The 24,373-nt window shown below is 37.3% G+C and overlaps 1 protein-coding gene across 2 annotated transcripts in view; it reads right to left on the reverse strand.

Moving 5' to 3' along the window:
- The window catches only part of CDK19 (cyclin dependent kinase 19), a 105,974-nt gene that overhangs the window by 59,120 nt on the left and 22,481 nt on the right, over positions 1-24,373 (reverse strand). Inside the window, exons 2-3 of one of the 2 annotated variants that reach the window (XM_072332595.1) lie at positions 6,014-6,124; positions 4,263-4,275 (exon numbers count right to left, since the gene is read on the reverse strand). In XM_072332595.1, coding sequence (XP_072188696.1) covers positions 4,263-4,275; positions 6,014-6,033 — 33 coding nt within the window. In that variant the 5' untranslated portion in view covers positions 6,034-6,124. The remainder of the gene's footprint in view (positions 1-4,262; positions 4,276-6,013; positions 6,125-24,373) is intronic. The other variant, XM_072332596.1, reaches the window with a different exon arrangement.

A 24,373-nucleotide genomic window follows, 5' to 3' on the forward strand; every position in this document is an offset into this window, starting at 1 on the left:
AGGGTAACAGCAAAAGGACTAGCACAGATGGAATGGTGCTACAAAGGGAAAGGAAAGGTGCTCACACGTGCCTCTGAGGAGCCAGGCTAGCAGGAAAGATTTCACAAGAAAAGGATCTCCAACCAGAGATCCTCCCACAGTGACACTTAGCCCTTAAATGAGGTCTAGGAGAAGTACAGCAAGGCTTCACCCCTTCATGTCACACAGGTGAATTGCCTTCACCTGTGCTCCCAGGGCTGACCATGTCCTTTCTCCAAATGTTCGATCAGTGGTTCAGGCTGTGACTCAGTTACTATACAGACATTGCCAAAAGAAAAGAAAATACACTTGTGACTCATGGAACAGTATTCAGACTAGTAGTTCATGCATCTTGTATGTTACCAAAAGTATTGAAATAGGCTTGAAAATTGACTTATGAGGAACTGCGTACCTTTTCTAAACCTTCCACCATAAGCAAAATAAACAGAACACAAGATAGCTTGTTCCAAGAAAATCCCTAATATATACACCCAGTTTTCAAATTAGCACTCAAAAAGACCTGAATTTTAGCCTGCTTGTAAGAAAGCCAAGCTGATGCACCCTATGGTTGTGACATCCCATTCCTGATTCCAAGAACTGCTGTTCACTACAACAGTGGTAAACAAACAAATTACATTTGGAAGTTCTTATGGAACTAAGTCCCTAAAGGTGGCATTTCATGTGTGTCTGACTAAAAACACTGCAATATGGGCTGCTACCTCAACAGACATGAGACGATTCATGCAGGAGCTCAATCTTAAGACACAACTCACCAGAAACCAAATTTCTTGAGTGTTCCTGCTTAAATATAAATATTTTTTAATTACATGTACTTCCATCAATTAAAATATAATCTTTCCAATGCGGGTGCATCTCCCTGCTGAAGTAAATCGTCTATCTGCTCCTATTCTTCAACAAAATATTTTTTACATATACCCTCAACCAAGTTCTGATAACAAAATAAAGTTATGTTAGGCAATTCCAAGACACTAGTACAAAGTAAAATAAGGTTTTATTATTAAAAAGATGAAGGTTTGATACACACTAAATCTGTGCCAGGGTCAAGAGGATCATTCAGATTACATGGCATCAAAAGTCTTCTCTCTTCAACAATTAGTATTCAAACACTGTTACAGATCAGATGTAAAAAGCATGTGAAGGGCAATGGAAAAATAAGAATGTAGAAATGTTACAAAAACTAAACATGCATTGTTTGCACAATTTTCAAAGACAGGAAAGAAAGACGGACCCAATTAACTTAATTCACTTTTGTTTGCTGTTTGAGGCCTAAGCATAGAAATAATTTCTGTCAGTGAGTATCAGAAACTAAGCTCATATCAAAACAAAAATGGGTAGAAGTACTTCTACTGACACCGCATTCCAATTTTGGCTACATGATAACAATCAGTTTCAGTTCCCACCTTCTTAACAATGCTGTTACACATTTCTTCTTCAGAATCCCTTTAATCAAATAGCCAATAGGGAAAAAAAAAATCAATTTAAAAGAGAAAAAAAGTCAACATTTTGACAGCGAAAAAAGCTTTAACATACTATGTTTTGATGAACCTGACTTCTTTTAAATATCTATACTTTGAAGCATAGTGAACATAAAACAGATTCAGTATCATTTTCCAAGGTTTTGTAGGGATCTCCCTAGTTCTTCTGGTTCTTTAAGACCAAAATACGTTTCTAAAAAAAGAACAACCTTCAAACAGTAATAAAGTCAGAATTCAGTCACCCTTTCACACTATACCTGAAACATCCAGTGTTCATGTCACTGCTAAATACAAATTATCCTTAATTTCCCACAACCTTGGCAAAAAATAAAGTGAAATGAGTAGTGATGTTACAAGTATGTTATCAGACAAGACTACTATCAACAAGGAACGGTGTTGCCATCTGTAAGTTCAGCCAGCATTTTTGTGTCAAAAATAACCCCATCTATTTGGAAAGGATAAATCATACCATACAGATGACTTCCCGTAACAATGCCTGTTGATAAAAATTATATCTTCAAAGCAAACAAAAGCTATGCCAGCCCACTCCCTTTTGCCCCCATAAATCTTATATTCTTCTATCATCTAGCAGAATCCTTCACTGGTAAAGAAATGCAACAGAAGTCTACACAGAGAATTACTTAGCGGACTGGAACTGAATTAAAATAAAAATGACTACAGAAAATTAGAAGAGAAAAATAAAACTACTACGCTGAGAAAGGTATTCTAATATAAATAAAAATATTTAAAATCAACCAGTATTATTTTCATGACTGAAAGCTAAACTGAAACCTATGCGAAGGAAGAGTTATAACTGATTATACCAGATTTGGAGACGACTAACTCAGATCTATTATAAAACACTCGTGATTAAATACATTTGCAAGGTTACTGCACAAACTGGTATGTAAAATCCCCACAACTTCTTTTAGCATACAAGAATATTATTCAAAACACTGTTAAAACAGAATCCCGTGCATTCAAGATATTTTTTTTCTTTAATTCATTAAAGAACACAGAAGAAAAACAGATATATTAATTAAAGGAATTACACTTTTTCATCCACGCATACTTTTGACTATGAACTCCTAACTGCATACATGAGAAGGTTAATTAAAAATAGTAGCAATTATACTCATGTACTGGAGATTAACTCAGGTATGTGTTACCTATTAAATAGTTTTGTTTGTTTGTCTGTTTTAATCTAAACGTGAATTAATTGAGAGAGAAAACCTAGTTACAATTTGAATGAAAGTTATCCAAGATGTTATGAGTAAACACTGAAAAAGTGAAGACCCTCAACAGGAAACAAACAAGAGGTAGTTGGTTCTCTAGCTGTGAACATCTGAAAAAAGCTTTCAAATAAAAACAGACATCAAAGTTGTGAGACGGAAGCAAATTGCTAGGAGTTAAAGAAAGATTGTAGGCCATAATGCATGAAATACTCAATAACAGCAGCTGATGTGCACCTTTATAACCTTGTGTCAGATGTCTCTTTTACACATGGTGAGGTAAAAGCTAAGGAATCTCATAATTACTTCATAGCATAAGCATATGTGAACAGTGATGACACTGTAGACAAAACACTATAAACAAACACATGTGGCACATCCGATACATTAAAAATGTTATCAGCTGTCAGAGACTAATAGCTCAGAAAAACCATAAGGAAATCATTTATGGGTTACACTAAATGCTGGCAATTGTTTTAATTCAATGTGAATTATAGATCAGTTGGTCAAAAACATCTGCTATATTCTTAGACATTCTTTACTGTAATCCCATTAATACTTTTGCATAGTTTTGTACAACGTTACTTGAGAGATGATGAAGGAAAATCTTTGATAGATTTAGTAATCAGACAGTGAACATGTTTGCTAGCAATGACAACATCATAAGTCTTCATCAATACCTGTCAGAAGTTGTTCTAAACAAGCATAGTTTTCTTTATCCCTTGAAAATGGCATCAACAGAAGTTGAAGTTATTATCAACAGAAGTTACTGCAAGTTACACGGTATGTTTCTATTTTAACTCAAATTTCAGATTTGAGTACTCTAATCCTTGGGAACTAAATGCAAAGTTAAAAAAAGAATGTTGCTCACCATAAAAGAACTTTTTAATAAGCTTAATTGGCACCATCACATTTCCTCATTAGAATGGGACAGCTTTCTTCAGCATTACAAAATGAACAGAAAAAGATAGCATCTAATACAGTTCATTCATCTTTTGCCAAATATTTACAGTACTGAAGCTGAAAATGTAATGATTTTAATTAATCTGTTTATAAGTAACGAGCATTTATTATTCTCATTGAAGCTAGTACGAGTTACTAAAGTTGGGCAACTTTGAACAGAATGGAGATCCCTATCCTTTAAGTTTTGCCGTGTGACACTAAGATATGTACATTTGAAACTGCACTGGTCTCTGGGAGTTTACGTTTCTCTAGTGACAGCACATCAAATCAATACTAAATCTTACTAAACTTGACACCCATGATGAAGAGACTCACTTTGTTTTTATGTGGTGCTGGGAAAGCACATGGTGCAAACCAGTAACAAAAACGTGCCAATCCTCTATTACATTTCTACCTCAAATTGCTGAAAGGGCACAAGTCGTAAAGCACAGAAAATGCAAAACACAACACAACACAGACAGAATGACAAGTGGTTGTTATTACTGAAATGTGTTACAAAATAAGTGGATTTTCAGGAGGTTTTTGAAGAGGATAGTGAAGGATCTTTACGTACGTTAATTGGGAGGCTGTTCCATGTGTAGGAGGCAGCGTGGAAAAAGACACAAAGTTGGGAGTGAGCAAAAGAGACAAAAGGGGAATCAAGAGTGATGCTTGGGAAGTGCTGACGGTAAAGGAAATGAGGACCAACGTTAAGCCAGAACCAAGATTGCTTTGAGTATGGCTAACTTTATGCGAGGGAGGAAAAAGAATTCCTGCAAAGGCTTAAGAAGCAAGGAAATATGGGCAATTATATAGGAAAGGAGAAATGATTTGTGTAGCATGTCCCATAGGGTGAGAAAAAACAAAAAAAACCACAAAAAAAACCAAAGAGCAGTGGGAAGTGGGAGACCAGTTTACATCAAATAACTAATATAACAAGCATTCAATTTCAAATAATGAAAAAGAATTAAATTCACGGAGATTATGACCAATACCCAGCCAGATGTAAGGAGTGGTAGGAACATCAAACTGCAGCAATTCTTTAGATAAAGCAGTTAAGTTATATGAAAAATCACCACGTTGTGTAAAAAGCAGATGCCCCAAATAAATTTGAATGGAAAAGTTCAGCAAAAGTATGTTTTGAACATCTCTCAATGTAGCAGTAAAACGTGTTTGTTGAGATTGTTTTTTTAAATGAGTAAACTCAGCTGATGCACTTATAAATTATGTCCATACAGGGTTTTATCTGCTGCACTCCTATTCATCATCACTGTCACCAGCTGGCAGACATATACAAATTCACTGTACACATAAATGTGATGAAGAAAACTTAAAATACAAAGCTGCTACCCTACAAGAGAAATTCAAATAACGTTTTTAACATAAAACGGAACTGAAATCTCATGATCTCAACTGTCCTGAGCCAAAAATACATTTTTTACAGTCTGTCTACTTTTGTTCCACTTTAAATTTTTTTTGTCATTTACAAGTACTTATGCATTAGCTCTTGTACAAAAAAAAAAAAAAAAAAAAATTAAGAAACCAACCACTCTGTCACTATCATAGTATCCTTACCAATAGCAATGTCCATATTACTGAAGCCTTAAGAAATAATATTGGAATTCATTTTTCCACTTCCTCTTTCTTGCGGTATTTTCAAAGGAATTATAAACATACTGATTACTAGTCATTTTTTATATCTTCTATGGGTTTAAGTCTTAATCTAAATCCAGGCAACTCACTTCTAATTGAAATCTTATCACGTTTCACTGGAAATCTATCGACACGCAAGTCTCTATTCCTGCTCCATATAGTCATAGAGCATCAGCAGACCCAGTCAAGAGTGCTTACTTATTTATTTTTTCTTATTTTCATTCTACTCATTCTGCCACAAATTCACTGTTCAGAATTAAATGACAGAATGTTAATGCCGCTGTATCTCAGTAAAAGGACTCAGTAAACAGTCCCACTCATTCTTTTTCTTTGTTTTGGTAAAACTGCAGGGAAAACAGAATACGAAATACATTTCCAATCCTTATTTTAGAAGATCTCAATTTAGGAATACTGCCTTTAACCCTAATTAAATCTTAAAGGGAAGTTGTTTTAGCTTCAAAATGAAGTCTGGCATTTTAAAAATTCTTCAGAGATTTTGCAGGTTTTAAAAGAAAGATCAAAGTGTAATAAGAACAGGAAGTCAGTTAGACCCTGAACTACAGAGGAAGAAAAGTATGCATCTCTGTGTTATATGAAGGCACATCACATACACTTCAACTTGTCCACGCTCCTATTACACTATATCAAACATTCAGGGAAATCTGTACTTACCCACAAGTCATGCTCAGCATAATCAAACAGCAGCCAAACCTTTCTGTCACTATGAGAAAGGAAAACCTTCTGTAATGCAATCACATTAGGGTGCTTCAACTCTCGTAAAAGCTGCAAAGAGACAGACAAGCTGTTGTTATTTCCATGTTTGTTAAAAAAAGCAACATAACAAAAAAAATATATATATGTGCTAGTGTCTTACCACAGCTAAATAAACAAACAATCCTAAAATAGGCCCTAGGAGTTAAATACTTTGTAACATCTTTATCAAAGGTAAACATCAGGATTTTAAAATGTCAGATTGGAACTGGTGCCACCTGTCAAATTCCTCATGTGGACAAAACAGTTATTGATTACCACACAGTTATTGTATTCCCTATAATTTTCTGCATTTCATTTCTGTGTCCATTGCCTGGAAGCCCATGGGATCCTTGTTTTCAGAACATAAGGGTGTTTTGAAAGAAAAGTTTATCAATAGATTAATAGATTATTAGAGTTATTAATAGACGTTTCAAATACACTTCTGTAATCCAGATATAAACCTGGACTTGCTGTTTGCCAGAAACACAAAACAACTCAGTCTCACCACTACTACACCCGTAATTAAACAGCACACGAAAGCATGCACCGCCGCTGAAGTCACCATTCTGACAGATCAAATCAGTTCTCAGAGGGAACCGGGAAGCAGCAATTCCAAAACTACCATTCCCATGGAATCACTTTGTTTGTTTGTTTGTGACGCTGCCTTCATAAAAATGATTGACCACTTCTGTTTTATCTGAAAATTGTTTGCATCTGCAGTTCTATTATATAAATTGCCAAAAATCAGTTTCTAATGGCTAAAACAGTAATTCTCATAGACACCAAGGTATATAACACAAAGGATTAGCTAGCTCTGAAAGATGTGCCTACCTAATGAACTCATAGGCAGTCATTCTCAGGTATCACTTAGGTGATGCAGTGTAGAAATCAATTTATCACTTAAACAGTAACATTAACTCTTAAATTATAAACTATCAGAAACCCAAAGACTATAACTGTGTCTCCTTGACATACATTGGAAAAAAAATACTGCTATGTACCTTTGTTTCTAGCAATGCTAAAACTATTTTCCAGTACCCATTTGATGCAATGCTTCTGACTTCACACTGCTCTAAAATAAAGTAATAAAATCCTGTAGCAAGTAGTTTTTTATTATTACTTTTTTTTTAAAGACACTGTTAGAAACAACACTGAAATCATCTTAGATTTTGAAACAGTTGGTGAGATGAAGCATTCTCTCAAGAACTTACAGAAGAAATAGCCAAAGAGCACCAAGCTCCATACTGAAAACCAGCATATAATAGAAACGTTAACAGAAATTCTATGTACAGCCTAAGAACAAAAACAATACCTGAAGCATTCTGCATGAACTTAAAGGTGCTACACATAAAGGAGAAAGGCATGCATATATTCTTTGGTTCTAAGCAACAGCTCGCTCAAGCCAGGCTGAGTAGATGACTTGTGTAGTAGTGGTCATGTACCAGAGCAGCCCAACTAACAAGCAAAGCCTGAAACCTTTTCTTTTCATGGATGCCACATGAAAACACTGTTCCTTTTCAAAAAGAACTGGTATATTTCTTACCCACAACAACGACGTGCACTCATTTATAACAAGTAGGCTATTTTTAATGCATTTGTTCTCATCTTTTGATGCACCTTGGATGAAATCACAAGTAACTTTAAATAAAGCTTCTCACATGTAAGAATCAAACTTGTGAGGGTTTGATCTTAAAACTCTGAATTCTGCAAAAACCACAAGGAAGAAATCACTCCATTATTGTGATGTTAGATATGTTGACCTTCCACCAGAATTTCTGTATCTGAATAGAGTACTAAAAGGTCAAACAACAGCAGTAAGAGATGGAAAGAGGTCTCAAATTAACAGACTCTGCTTATCCATGTCACAGGCATTCTCTATCTGCCTGCATTTCAAGTCTACTCTGCTCTGAAAGCAAATTAACATTATTACAGAATTTTTGAGAGGCTACCTAGCAATTTTTCCTAATTATAATGGAAGCTGGAGAGGTCCCAGTTGACTGGAAGCTGGAAGTGTTGTCCCACATTTCAAAAAGGACAAGAAAGAAGACCCCAGTAATCATAAGCCTGTCAGTCTCACCTCAGAGTCTTGCAAAATTACAGAGATTATTCTGAGAGTTATTGAAAAACATCTGAAAGACAAAGCAGCCATTGGTAACAGCCAACTCGGGTTCATGAGGGGAAAGGCTTGTTTAATGAATTTAATTTCCTTTTATGATAAGGTTACTCACCCTAGTTGACCAAAGGATTTTTGGATTGCAACAAAGCTTTCAGTACAACTTCTCACAGCACCCTTCTGGACAAAACACCCAGCACACAGCTGGATGAACACACAATGCAATGGGTGATGGGTAAAGCTCAAGTTATAGCAAACGGGGCTATATCAAGCTGGCTATATGTTCTAGGGTTCATCAGGATTCCATAGTAGGGCCAGTTCTCTTTGATGTTTTTGTCAGTGACTTAGTTACAGGACTTAACAGGGTACTAATTGAATTTGCAAACAACTCTACACCAACCATTTAACTACACTTAATTGTTTTACTAAATAGTTCCATAAGCATGTACTGCTTTAAGAGAAGCCAGGGTAGCATCTAGTTCTTCAGTTAACCTTAAACTAGAATATAAAGGCCCTATGTCAGACTTTCCACTTGTGTTTTTTGACAATTTCTTCCCAATGATGGGAAGTGTCTGTCTTCATCATTGTGCAAGTTGAAGATGAAACCAAATTCAACAAAGGAAAAGAATTCTTCCTTAAATACATTATCAAACAGGAAAGTACAGGGCAGAAAGGACGAAAAGGAGGTTTAAGACTACATTTAGGTAAAACTGTAGACTAGTCTAATGGTTCACCTCACCATTTCACCCTTCCACTATTCACTTGTTGGGCTGTCACATGCCAAATATATAACAGTTTTGAAATGGTTGCACATCTATTCTTCACCATAAACACATTTCACAAACATGCATTTCAGTGGCACCTAGAATCCCAAGGACAACTTCAGAGCCATGGTAAATCATTCTCCGCAGCTTTTCTGAACCACAGATTACTGCATAAACTTTAAGCATATAAAACAGATGAATGAAATACAATACCATTTTTTCTTAGGGCTTGTGAGAACAAAATCAGCTGAGAGACTGGGTTAATTCAAATCTCAAGGCAGAGGGAACTAATACACTGTTTTTATATTTGTAAGATTCCAGTCTACGTGACCACACCTCATTACAAAAAATAATCCGAGCATAAAAAAAGATCTGCAACTGCTAGAATTTATTACCATAATCTTTGCGATACTGGTTTAAAATGGTATATGCAGTTTTTACCTGGGCTTAAACACCTCCCTCTCCACACACACACACACACACACACACACAAACTCTTCCTGAAGAGAGCAAACAATCTATCCCTCAACAAAGGAAGAAAAAGCTTGCCCAATTACTGGAACAAATCAACTACTGAAAGGATTAATATTATACCCACTAAAATACAAAGGTGTGAGCACCAAAGACAAAAGACACAGTTAAGCTAAAAGGCATAACTACAGCAATAGGAAAACAAACAACTGCTATCAGATAAATTCACCCTCAGAGTTGGCATCTCAAACAGAAAAGGTCAGGAATAGCTTCTCAAGAGCAGTGAAAACAGCATCTCATTTGCAGTTTGATCATAACAGGAAATTCATTACTTAATGACTTCAATTTAACCATCTACCACTAGATTCAGCGATGCATCACCTATGAAGTACCTAGCTTTTATAAAAACTTTCAGAAAAGATAGGTTTGGTGGGGTCTTATTGATCACATCTCCAGGAGATGACAGTATTGATAGACAGCTTCTAAAGTAATTCCTTTTAAGCTCTTTGAACTTAGGCTACAAACTGTCTATCAGTATATCATACAAGTAACTTTTGCATGACGAGCAGTTAGGAAGTCTCTTCGTCTTTTGCATTAGGGAAGTTCTGCTTTCTATAAAAAAACTACTTCTGTAAAAAGGACAGAAGAGAGTTTCATTGTTACTATCATAAACAAAGTGATCAATTCTGAAGGCATTTACTGCTACTGAAAATAGTCAGACAGTGCATTTCTAATGGAAACAACTTCCACACGAATAGTTTATCCACTATCGGGTAAATAACGTTTTCTTTCTACCACCTACAAGATCAGGGTGAACACAGACCCTTTCAGCTCACTGTGAAACTAAGAAAAATTAGAGGAAAAAAAGGAAGACAAACACTGATGTCAGTATTTACGCCAGAAAATCTTGCAGTAAACATGTATTTCTACGTCAGTGAAGGCAAAACTCCATCGCCTTCAGAAGCAAATTCTGAGGTCAGATCAACTCATCTAAGAAGTGTTCCCATCTTCCAGTTTAATCTGGCCTTCCAATCCTAGTTAATCCACTCTGGAACACCCCTGGTAATTTCTTTGATGGAAATACAGTCGGTGATGCACTTAACTGCTTTCAAAGTTAGAACCAAACCCTTCAACTGACAGAGATGTGGATCAGAAGTTGTCATAGGAAAGTCCAAAATGTAAACCTAATGGCTCACAATGGCAGTTGTACCCTGAAGAATTAGAACACATCTTGTGTGATGAATATATTTAAAGCCTCTAGGCTCAATGAAGTTACTTTTAAATTGAAGCTGGGATTTTCAGAGGAACTTAAAGATCATCATTTTACTCCTACAGAAGCTCTTTAAGAATTCCAGCCTATTTAGATGTTATTAATCAAGACTAGATCCTCTCCTCCATGTTATTACTATTTTTCTTTTCACACAGACCCTCTAATGCCTATTATAAAACCAAATTCACAATGCAGATTTTTCCCTCAGGGAGGCAAATGGGCCTCTCTCAAAATATAAACAGGCAGCTATTACGTTTATTAGATTTGTAAGAACAATCCTTTGTTAACTTTAACTTGTGCTAAGGGTCCTAGAGATAGAGAAGAAGAAAAAAAACACAGGGATGGAAACAGTGTGCCACATTAAAAAAAATTACATGGAATTCAGGTTTGTTTAGTGCCCCAGTAAAGGCAGTCTCTTGTTCTATGTAGTTCTCCTGTTTTACTCCAAGCAGTCTTCACACTTCACCTCTCTAATGCTGCTTTATGCCTCCTCCACCCATCTCAACCAAGCAGCTCCTAAACAACAAGAACTGCAATCTTCCACAAGAGAAAGAAAGTTAGTTCCAAAAAAAATAAATACAAGAATACACTGAACAGAATCTAGCCAGTAAATCGTCAAATGTCAGGACAGGAAGAGGACAAAAAAAAGCTGTCACACCCTCCTCCTATGACAATGATTAAGAAAGTATTTATAAAATAAATATTTTCACTTCAAGAGCTGAAAAAAAAAATGGTATTCTGGAGAAAAAAAAAAAAAAAAAAACAGCAAAAGATTTCCAAAATATCACACATACCTAATAAAAATTAATAGAAACTACGGTGACTGCATTCTGAATTCCTGAGGTTCCCGGGAAAGCAAGTTAGCTTTACCATGTTTCTTTAAGAACATACAGAGAAACACAAATATAACAACTCTTTCCATTTCCCAGTAATCAATATGTTGTACTTCAGCATGGACTTTCAAAGATAAAGGCTACTGTAAAATTATTCCTCAAACAAGGAAAAAGCTAATTTTTAATACACCTATATGTGGAAATGCTGATGTCAAGATCATATGATGGCAGCTTGGCTCCGGTGCACTCACCCTCATTCATGCACTGTCACACGATTTCACAAACCTAAACATTTGATCTGGCTTTTTGAACTGCAGCTGATCTACCCACCCTATGCTTATCCTAATGTTTCTGCAGTTTCCTGATTTCCTGGCCATCCCTGCTCTTGCACTGTATCTCACAAAAATAAACAGTGCCAGCAACTGATGCTTTCCAAAACACCTGCAGAAGGATAACAAACATCATCGGACATGACTTCTGAGTGATCCTCAATTTTTCCAAGGCTTTCCTCTCAGAAGTATTTACACAAGGAGCATTGCATGAATCAGAGTAAGAAGAATGGCACCTCTGCTTTCGTAATTTTATATTAGAGAAAGAACACGTGTCCAAATCTACGAGTGACAAATTATTTGTCACATTTTCATACCCTTCTAATTTTTCTACTTCTCAAGGGAGGCATGCAGAATCAGTAACAGAACTACTACAACAGGTATATACTACCATTTATTAATGAAATAAATTAGAGATGCATTCATCCAAACAGGTCAAGATTTTTCAAAGACTTTTTTATGCAGGAAAGCTTATTATTTATAGAAGAGGGAGCATTTTAGTTCCTAGGACAAGGAAGGCATGCATTCAGCTTGAAAAGCTCATAAGTAACAAGTTGATTGTCTACAAAACACTTTACCATCTCATGACATGAAAATTCCCTGGATTTGTTTCTGTCCAGACCCAGAGCTTATCAAGCACGACACTGCTGAACTGCTCAGCACCCTCTCAGCTTTATAACCAAATTCTTTGCCCAAAACACCTGTAGAATTATATCTGCAAGAGGTTCTCGGACTAGATAAAACAGATTATGCTCAGTAACAAAATGGCTGGGAGGCTACCAGCATCTCCTCTTAATCTGAGGACTCCTACCAAGGGGAAACCTCTACTTCACTGCACTGCTGAATGAAAGGAGCACAGTAGCTGAAAGGACAGAGCTCAAGCGCATAAGACCTCATGACAACATCCCCAGTTAAGCATCACAGAAATACGAGATATTTCAGGAAGGAATGTTATAATCTTGTACATTGCAGCATTCAAGAACAGTGCCACAGAACAAAAATGTTATGCATTCTTGTATATCAAAGTTTACAGCAGTTTTTATATTTCAAGTCCTCTTTAAATCAGAGTCAAGAATTCAAAACGCTAAGCACAATAAACCCGTGCTCCTTAGGCAAATTAAATGAATCCGAATAATAGCATCCATTAAAGTTTGATGTACTTCATTCATCTGATCTATGTAAATGCTTTACCTCTCATTAAACAAGCTAATAGACAAGCCTGCAGTTGCAAGTATCAATTCAGTTTAATACCACACTGAAAGAAAGAAACTTGCCCACGGACTTGAGATAAAGTGAATATTCTTTGGTTCTTGACTTCATTAATTTGGGTCTGTTTAAAATCACTGAAAAAATCTGCACCTTTTTACAGTCAGGTTTTTCATATGCTCTTTCGAGATAACACTTAAGAATGTCGCTCTGTCAAAGCTTTAATTTAAGAATTATAGAAGTAATTGGTCTGTTGACAATTATTTACAACAAACCCAGCATTTTGCTCTGGAAGCACAAGGCTAAAACATTCTTACTGTTGATTAACACCATTAAATTTGTTATGTCTTTGCTCAAAGCTTTTCACTTTTTACCCAAATCTTCAGCAAGCTTTTAGGCACACATTAGGCAAATCTAACGCGTGAAGCAAGCTAAAACAAGATGTTCACTGGCTGTCTCTCAAGTCATTAAACGCCTACCACAAGATTCCTCTCATACTCTCACGATCAGCCTGCAACTGGGGAAAAAAAAAAACTCCATTTGTAATCTAATGTCTATTTCCTCGTTCTTCAATTAAATATGAAAAGTTATTCGATGAGGCAATGAATATAGCAGAACCAGAATTTCCCCCAGTAAGGACTGATAAATTCGAGGAAGATCAAAAGACTGGTAAATACCTTTCCCCAGAATTGGGTGAGCAGAGATGAAAACATAAACAACACAAATATGTTCATATGGCAAACCCTTAAGAACAACAGCAGTTTTCTGAGAGGTTTTGAAAGAACATTAAGTAATGAAATGGAGAAACTGGTAACTGGCTAATATTTACCATCATGAGAGCTTGTAGTGTTCTGCATTTAATCTTCCACTGAACCTCTCTCTCAACTAAATCCTACTGCGAGTGGGTATGGAACTTTTTGCCCAAGGCAGTAAAAGCAGTGTGGCCCCGACAACAACATTCCACAAACAGACGTTAGACTTTCTTCCTGAGAACTGAGAGCAAATACTTTCCCAGATAATAAGCAGAAATGAGTAATTGGAAGTCATTCTCAAGACCTACAACAGAACTACTCCAGACCTGATATATCTCATTAAGCTTGCAATTAGAAGTAACAAATAGCATGTTTATAATCCCAACCAGAATTACAGAGTTCATTTACACACACCTTCTTTCTGGAACAACAACTTCACAAAGAGGAGTGCACCTTTCAGAACTTAGGAAAGTTTCTTACACAATTATTCCATAACCTACTTCTAAATCCTTGAGAACACAGCAAGCCTCCTGCCTCTTTATCACTCCTAGCACTGCAGAACATTTAATTGTATGGATCAAAATTTCCCAGGTTGGGCAGTAGTGAACACCTCATTGTAAACGACTGCAGTTACAGGAATGCCGTGAAGACAAAACATGTACACATGCTTACTCAAAGAGAGAAGAGTTGCAGTACTTGACTCAGTTTCAAGGCTAACTTTGAGCCTACCCACTATGGTGTCCATGACACAGCTGAAGCAAACACCAAGGAAAAGAGCATGTATAGAAGCATAGAGACAGCACAAGCCTTTCGTGCTATACACAGTCAGCTTCCAGCAATCCATCGCTTCAGGGCCATGGAAACCACACCTTAAATCAAGGTCCTTCACTGCTTTTGTGTTTGCTTCATTAATACTCAAATGAATTCCCCAGTAATAAAGTTCTTTAACTTAGACATATGCTTTGCTCTCTACAATATTTGGAGCTGTGTTTCAAAACTAAAGTTGCATTGCAGAGAGATTTACTACTTTCATTCAGTTGCTCCTGTTTCTCTGTTCCAATAAGCAATGAATAACCATTCTCTAACTTTCTCACATAGTTTCATGATTTCAGACCTCCTTCAGTTTTCCCTCCCTCAGAAGCTGCCATTTTCCAGTCTATTTTTTTCTCGGATTACATGGAAGCACTTTTGCATTACTAACTTTGTTGACTCCTATTTCCCTTTATCCTGCCTGAGGTAGGGAACGATCAAAATGACACAAACACTCAACATCTGAATGCATCAGGGATTTATGAGGTAGATCACATCTGCTTTGTTCTCCACTCTTGACTTGAGCAATTCACTTTAAAGCCATTCCAACAACTCTGAATTTGCCTTTTTGACTGCTCCTGAATTTGGAACATTTGCAGAGGTACAGAAAGGATGTTTTTCCTCCTGTCCTCAACCTGCACCAGTAATGACCATTCAGATCCAGCACTCCTATATGTAGATAGTATGTTCTTCCCCATTTCCACTGCTTCAAAATTCAACACTGATAAATGCAAATAATTTTAATCACACAACCTACTCAGTACCAAGATCCTTTTGCACTTCTGTATTGGTTACTAAAGAAACAAAACCTAGCTATGTAATTTTGTACCATCAGCAAACTGTCATCTGACTCTTCCCTTTCTCTTAGGGAATTTTATCTGCACACACTCAGTAGAGAAAGGCTCACAAAACCTTTAGAGCTGTTAAATGATGCACTTGAGACAACTCTGGCACTGAAACAATGGAAAACATTTCACCCATTTTCCTCCTGCTTTAGATTAGTCCTTGCAGAGCAGGCTGCCTCCTTCTGCAGCAAGGGAGAGGCAGGAAGATAGCAGAGGAGGACTGAGTGGGGCAAACGACTCCAAGCAGGAGCACAGCCCAGACACTGCAGCCAGCAGCAACACCGTGAGTGGGAGGGACGGTGGAGTCAGATTCGACTGTGAAGAAAAGCACAACCTTGGAGAAAGAGCTGGACGGAAAGGGAGTGAGCTACACAGAAAAATAAGACCAAAAGAAAAAGACTGGTTGAGGGGAAAACAAAAGGCAAAGACAGAAAACGTCAAGGGTTTAAGAGGTGCCCCGAAAAGCATCCAAGAGGGCAAACCACTCCTCTAAACTTGGCACAAAGTCCAGAGCCCCAGTCAACCCACTGGCAAGTGTGCCTTCCTCCTTTCTTCTTTTAAACCTTAGTTACTGTGACAGGAGGGCCTTGTACTACAGCACACTAACGTCTGTGGTGTGAGCAGGAGGTCAGAAAGAAGAAAAAATAAGGGAAAGAAGGCATCGCAGAGGAAAAAAAGAAAAAAGGGGGAAAAAAAAAAGAGGTATAGGGAAGAAGCTTCTTCCTATACTATAGCTGCTTCCAGGGTAGACAGTGGAATAACATGTAATAACTGTCATTCTTTTGTCTTTACAGCATGACCTTCAGGAATAAAATTAGTCAGATTTGTACAGAAAGGGAAGAGAGAAAAAAGCAAAAGGCTCAAAGAAAACGTCAAGGGCAGCGTAAAGAATCTGGGATTGAGTATACGTGATACAATTAATCTGTAGAAATGAAGAAAACACTTGCGAAAACAGGTGCCAAATCTACAGAAACCAACTGTAAAATTTCATTATAAGCATTACTAGCACACAAACGGAGCAGCAAAAATATTGCTGCTGACAGACCCCATGATAGAGTAGGGAAACAAAGAGAATTAGGAAGTACATTGACAGAGGAAAAGTAAGGGAGAACAGGAGGATCGGAGTAGTCATGAATTCTTATACACCAGAAATCATAAGGAAGTCTAAGCACCGAACACAAAGGGTATACCATGCTCCAAGGCATGATTTTATAATAGAAATTTAATTATTCTAATTATTTTAAAATAGGAATTTAAGAGACAAGAGCATTTGACGCAAACAACAGAAGAACAGCCCTGCTAGCAAACACGAACATTAGCATCTCCCCTGACTTCAGAGACAAATACAAGCTAATGCTTACAGCTAAGAGACCAGATACATCATCTGCATTAAATCACAGAGGATGAACACATGGGAGTTCACAAAAGAACCAGGAACCAGAGTCAAAGGAAGGATAACAAGCAAAAGAGTTCAAGTTACATGCAAGCAAGCTGGTAAAAAGGATTTTTACAAAATCCTGCAAATAATATTTCTCCTTACTTGGACCACAAATGTTTTACAATGGTTATTGAAATAACTGAATGTCATAAGACATTTTGTCCCAATCAACATGTCACTACTATACAATAGGATAACTCAGCCAAATACTCTAAGAAGTGCAACGTGTATTTTGTTTCCACTCATAATGGTATTTTCCACCGTAAGATAAAAATCAAAACAGCATGCCCTTTATCAAGCCTTACAAAAAGAGCACAGGTCAAGGATTCTTCCTTTATCCCATTTTTGCCAAGAAAGAAAAAAAAGTTTCTGCAATGCTGTTCCGAAAAAACACAGAATAGACCTTTTATATTTGGCAAGAAGCATGGAAAAGTTCAGGCGAGAGGCCAGATGTTTTGTTAAAAAATGTGTAACGGTACGGTCTAGCTTTGTTGAGGACTCACAAATTGTGCCCTGAGAACCTGGTCCCAGTGCCCTCTGTTCTTATTTAATACCCAGCAACACATTTTATTACAAAGGTATAAAAACTGTATATAAACAGCCCCAAAAAACTCTCATAAAAGACACGAGCAACATTTACTAACCTATGTTGTAAAGGCTGTAGTAATCTCTGCCACTATCCAAAGGCATGTTATATGCTGTAACTCATACATGAAGTTACCCTAGCACAGCTTCTGCCAGAAGTGAGACGTCCTGCTGATGGAAGCTGCAGTGAGAGTGCTCTGGCCCACACCACCCCTTCCCATCACATCTCTACTCCTCTTTGTCCTTCTTGAAACACTTGCATCATCTGCTTTTCCCACCAAACACATGCTATGTCCCCACTTAATCAGCACCTAGAAGGGTATGGCATCTATGCCTCTGTTGGGCTCCTATTTTGCCACAGTTTTGTATGGCACGGTCCTCATCAGAGCTTTCACAGAATCACAGAATCACAGAATGACCCGGGTTGGAAGGGACCTCAAGGATCATGTAGTTCCAACCCCCCTGCCTAGCAGGGCCACCAAACATATGCCTTTACTAGATCAGGTTGCCCAGAGCCCCGTCCAACCTGGTCTTGAACACCTCCAAGGATGGGGCATCCACAACCTCCCTGGGCAGCCTGTTCCAGGACCTAACCACTCTCCTAGTAGAGTGCATGCAACATCCAATCTCAGAGCAGACTTAAATGCCCTCCATCTCTTATTCCACTCTGAATGCCCTCTTACCCCATCACCCTCAGATTATTAGGCACTTTAAAAGAATAAATTAAATTATCGTGATTTTACACTGACTCAATGGAGCAAAATGACTCAAAAATAATTAAAGAGGCATTACAAAGACTAAATAGGAAAACCGCATGACACTGAAGCAAATACAATGATAAATGGAAGCGCAAAAAGGAGCACTAATGAATACTATTTCATAAACAACATTTTTCAAAAACCTCACTTAGAAAAAGGCAGGCGAGGAAGATTTCTTGCTTTACATTTTCTTTACTATTTATAGCCTACAAATTGGACTGTATGCAACAACAGAGCAATTAGCTTAAACTCTACCGATATTCTCACTGGTGATAATTGGTTGCTTCTTTTAAGAACATCTGTTCCATCTTCCTTAAGAAATGAGGAGCAGACCCTGTTACCTAGACAACAGAATCCTTCTGAGCATCACACACCAAAAGGGTAGCATCAACTTAAGTCACACTTATTCCTCCTCCCTGTGGCTCCATTATCACTGGTAGCATAACGAAATGCCTTCACTTCTTAAGATGAAATCCCTATCTATCAGATCACAAACTCAGGCCCACTTCCACATGCACATTTTACTGTCCTTCAGCTGAGCAGCAAACAGCTTGAGGTCTTGTATACAGGCAGCTTCCACCACCTTGACCACCACAATGTCACCCTGAAAATGCTACTGAGAATTTTGGGGCAAGTCCTTTCAAATACAGCTCTGTTCCCTTGAATGTGGCCCAGAAACAGTCAGCTTTGCCATTATACCTCTGGATTACTGGAGATATTCAAGTGCTACAGGAACCCATCCCACTAGTGTCAACGCTACCGAGAATAGCAAAGGTTAATCTACCTTCAGAGGATACCTTCTGTTGCCTTAGCAAACTCACCCCAATTTCATACTCACTAAACATTAGCTACAATTGAGTACAGCAGATGACATAATCCTCCATATGCTTCAGTTACATGGATGATTTTTTTTCCCTTTCTCCCCCCACGTGTATGTGATGGAGGACCAATAAACACTGAAACTCAAATGATAAAACAAATGAACTAAGCACAGAAAAGAAAAAAGACAGCTCACTGGGCAGAAAAAGCTGCAAAACAAATACCACCAACCCACTATCTCCCTTAAATTCATTCAAAGCACTTGATTCTCCAATGGCAATGCCTTGAACTTCTTTCCCTCCATCTCCTTCCTTTCTTGACTGGATGATGAGGGACTCATATCCTTAAATGCATATGTAGCTGTCTCTGATCGGGATGGAAACTTCTGTAGAGAACTCCAAAGCCCTTAGGTTTGTTTTTGCAATGGTAACCAGGCTCTGGGTATGTGCTTCAGGCTCAAAACAAATCAGTCAACACACTAGAGTCAATAGCACTAGAAACTTCCAAGTAACAACTATTAAACCAAAATACAGACAATCGGTTCACCACAGACCACACATTAGAACTGAACACTTTAGGACCTTACTAATTCTAACATGACTGTTACTTTTTAGGAAAGCCCATTTTATAGGAGAAAGATAATACTGCAGATAATTCAAGTGGGATAGGAACACAGATCTGTTCTTCAGTCCCATATGTGCTGAAGAAAAAGAATAATAATTCTGGAAGTACTAAAGGAAGCAAATAAGAATTTGAAAATGGTCTGGATTTGAGACGCCCTGAAGATGAAGTGAAATAAACCATCTGGCCCCAGACTGAAAATCTGAACAATGGAGATAGCTGAAAACCATTAAAACTGAAAGTCATAGAAAAATTCCTTATTGGACTACAGGGCTTTGAGCAAGCCCAGTGAATTTCAGATGGGGAATGTTACAGAAGAAAATTTGTTAGTGGTAAATATTTAAGTCACGTGTATAATACATGGTTATAGCAAGAATGTAAAAGGTTCAATGACCACTCACCTTCAAAAAACTTACATACATATATATACATATGTTTTTATACGTAAAAAACATGTATATATATGTTTATATACATATAAAAAACAGACAAGATATAGTCCAGGTAAGAACAAAATCACTAATATATAACAAAAATAACATGTCAAAAGGGAAGGGACAATTATTAGCCTGAACAAGAAAGATATTAAGGCGGACAAGAATACTGAACAAATCTTGGAGTTTGGTTGGAGACACAATTAATCACAGTAATAAGAAACATTTTGTAATTGTAGAAGCTCAGAGAAGCAGCCACTGTACTGCTTGCAAATATTAAAGGCATTTGGAGAAAAAGGGAAAAGAAATCAGGGAAAACAGTACAAAAGGCAACTGACATAAAAAAGAAACAAGAGTAATCTAATAAGCAAGTGAAAATATGGAAAGACAAAGAGAATTAAGAAAAACTCTGCAGGGGCCATGAGATGGAATAAGTTTGTTAGTGTAGAAAGAAAAGGCTTCCTCAAATGACTCCAAGTACTGGCAACCATTCTCATATTTCATGATTTGTCTCAATCAAAATTAATTTACTGATAGCTTCCTTTATATGATGTTCTCATATTCAAAAAACATTTTTCCAACAGTAGAGTCTGTCAAGCCCATCCTCACTTTAGTATCCTCAGATGACTGAGTAGAACAATGCTCAAGGTCAAAAGCATAATGAGCATACATACATACCCACAAATTTAGTGCATGCACTACATACAGGCAAAGAGCAGTTTTAAGGAAACATCTTGATGCTGCTAACGAGAAAGGAGCATTTAACCAGTCAGATAGTGAAATGAAGCAGAGAAAAAAAAAAAAATCATGATGCTCACATCTTTTTCCTTTTAAAACCAAAATGCAAACTCAGCAAATTCTGTGTAGCGTTAACAGAACTCAAGACATCCAACCAATTCATTTGGTGCTTATTGTACTGTTAACTACAGCCCACAGTCTTCAGAAAGCATCCATGTCTCAAGATCCCCATACAGTAATGTATCAAAGCCTCAAAAAGATAAGAAAAGTCTCAAAAAGACAATGGAAGCTGGATTCAAACAAAGCTATTTTTCAACTTACCACAAATAACATACACGCAAAGGTTCACACACACAAAAATGAAGAACCCTACTGAAACTTACAATAGAATTAGCAAGGTTAATAAAGTTTCAGTGCAAGTTTTCAAGACGTCTTGCCTTCAAACACAAAGTTGGCTACAAGCTGGGATATAAAACCTGTAAATATAACTATACACTCAAAACTCCACCTGTTTAGCCATCAAAAAGTTGAAACCAATGCCAAACGAATTATTGAAAAACAACTTTTTCATTAACATTTGATCAACATCGATCATTTTTATTATTATTATTTTTAAAGATGTTCTATTTTCAATCCAGTCATCACTACTCTATTAGTTTACTCCACTTAGGCACTACTAACTCCATTTTTTTTCTGCCTCACAGACTCAGTGAGGCAAAGAGAACAAGAATGATGGGCTTCTGTATCCAATATGCATTGCAGAAACATTGATTCTAATAGCTGAAAATATTTCAACTCTATCCAAATTAACTGGAAGTACAGTCATGGATGTGACACAAAAAAGAAAAAAAAATAAAATTAAAAAAAAATAAAAATCAAAGTTCTTGATGATAATAAAACTGAGTACAAAGAACATAAAAGCTAAGGCTACCACCCTTTAAAAATAAGTACTCCAGTGCTCTAACATTCAATACTCCGCATATTAGTAATTAATTCACAGCAGAAAGTCATTTGCATTTTACAGTGCAGGAAGAGAAACCTCCAATAGGCATGGAAAGCTGAGAGTGCACAATGTAAGAATGAGACTCCTCAAGACCAATAAATCCCAGTGAATGGAAGCCCATCTCAAGCATATGCACACAGATAGACACCCCAAAATAAATAAATAAATAAATAATAGGAACAAACTGAGGTCCATGTGAAAAATGGAAAAACTCAGTCATAGCAGAACAGTTCATGCAGCTGCTAATGCTGCTAAGGACATCCATTCAGGTAAGACATACAGACAGGATGGGGAAGGTAGTATTGTCCCGTGTATGAAGGATGCATAATAAAATATATGGAGTTTTTGTTTGGGACAGGTGACAGGCTTCTCAGCAGCTTGCAGGTCAGAAACAGTGGAAAGACCAGCATGAATGCCATGTTGGGACTGTGACAGTCACAGAATCAGATCAAGTTCTGCATACACCAAGCAAGTTTATGAATCACAGACCCTGGTCCATATGAGAGACCCTGACCTCCCCTACATTCTCACTGGCAGAGTAACATAGCAGAGCATAAGTAACCCGGGAGACCTCTGGAGGGCATCAGCAATAACTTCTTGACATGCTTACGGGATGAGCCAAAAAGAACAGCGTGCAACTATTTTCAAACAATCAAGAACTGGCTGGAAACACAACACCCAACAGCAGCCTTGGCTGTAGAGCCTGAGTGAAGGCCCCAAGTAGCAGGGTACAGACTCAGGGCTTCGGGAAAATGGACTTCAGCTTATTCAGGGGACTGGGCGTGGAAGGCATCTCTGAGAAGCAAATGAGCTCTGGAAAGCTGGCAGGGGTGCTTTAAAATACAAACATCTATGACCTGGCTTAACTATGGCAATTGTCAGAGCTTCAATGCAAAATGGGCAGTGCACAGACAGAGGTGAAATCAGTGATGGGCTACATGGGAATAATTTCAATACGTAACCCAAGCACATAAGGATTGAGTCAAGGAAGCAAAAGTTAACTTAGAATTGAGTACTTGCAACATTGAGGGCAACATGAAGAGCATCTGTTACTATGTTAGTTGTGAAAGGCTGAGCAAGAAAACGTGAGACTGTTGCTAAATGAAGCAAGTGCTTTAGTAACAGTAACTTAAAACAGAAGAAGAACCTTCTGTCAAGAAACCACTGTTTGAAACTCAGTGTCATCAGCTCTCAGTCTGAGGCATCAAAAACGGTCACGTGCAATGTTAAATTAACAAAAAGCATGTTGGATAGTTACATGAGTCAAGATGCTATTCCAACAATTCTACATCTCTGCAAAATAATAAGCTGAAAGTAAACTTCAGCTAAGTTTGCTTGACTGCAGAGATGGCACAATTGAACAAAAAAAACACAGAATGTAATGAAGAAGAGAAAATAAAAATCAGATAGGAATTTAGGAAACAAGATTTTTAAAATATATCAGTTGAAACATTAAAACATATACAGACATGTTTTTGGACACACAGACACAATCTTGATAGTATTTAAGTTTGACAGGTTTTATAAATGTCTTTCCAGCACTACCTGCGAGTCTATTCTTTATCCAAGCAATAAAGCAGCATTTGCTTTCAGCGCACTGCTGCCTCCAGCTTAATCTAAAGAGGGCTGGATTGGCTTTATTTGTTCATTTCTGTTGAAGTCACCATCAGTACGTACTGCATTTGTGTGCATCTGAAAGTATTCTGGATTTGGAGTCGATAGCAAATTGAAAGAGAAAACAACTGAGCCAGAAGAACACTGAACACCCATTTTCCCCACTTAACTTCACTGGGAATTTGGATTATATCCTAAATGATGTTAAGTAACAGAGTCATAGAGAGACCTCTTTGGCTCAGATTGCACTGGAATGAGGGGAAAGCTTTCCTTCTCTTCTTTTTAAGAAACTTGCCACAGATTTGTCAATGCTTTTTTCCTGCTGTGAGCACAAAAATATAACTTCAAGAAAATTAAAATAGCCTCTGTATGAAAACCAGCATTTGAAATAAGGTAGTTAGAAAGCAAGTGTGTTAAAAGCAGTATTTTCCTTCTTCCCCTGCAGCCTGCCCTATTGTTACTGTTAAACTGCTGAAGGAAAGTGGTTGTAGTCGGACAATGGAACTGACTGGTTTCCTCAGATGATGCTCTACTTTTGTCACAATTGCATGACAAAATACTACATCTCAAGCAGTGAAACCTATTTTTATAAACTGTCCAGCACATTTATTTGTCAATACAGTCAACTGATAAAAATCTTTCTATTTAGCAGATTTATTACACGCTTCTTGTTCATTTTTAATGAAGTTAAATTGTTCTTTCAGTTAAAATAAATGTGGACAAAAAGTATCCATGGAACAAAGAAAGAATTTAGGTAACCCCTCACACACAAAAAAAAAGTACTTAAATTACACAGATTAGTCAAGATTAGAGTGTGCAACTCAGAGAGCTCTTATTTCTTCACATAGCATGCAAAACATGAGTTCTCACATAGCT

This window comes from Excalfactoria chinensis, chromosome 3 (genome assembly GCF_039878825.1).
Source record: "Excalfactoria chinensis isolate bCotChi1 chromosome 3, bCotChi1.hap2, whole genome shotgun sequence".
In the NCBI taxonomy this organism is placed as follows: domain Eukaryota; kingdom Metazoa; phylum Chordata; class Aves; order Galliformes; family Phasianidae; genus Excalfactoria; species Excalfactoria chinensis.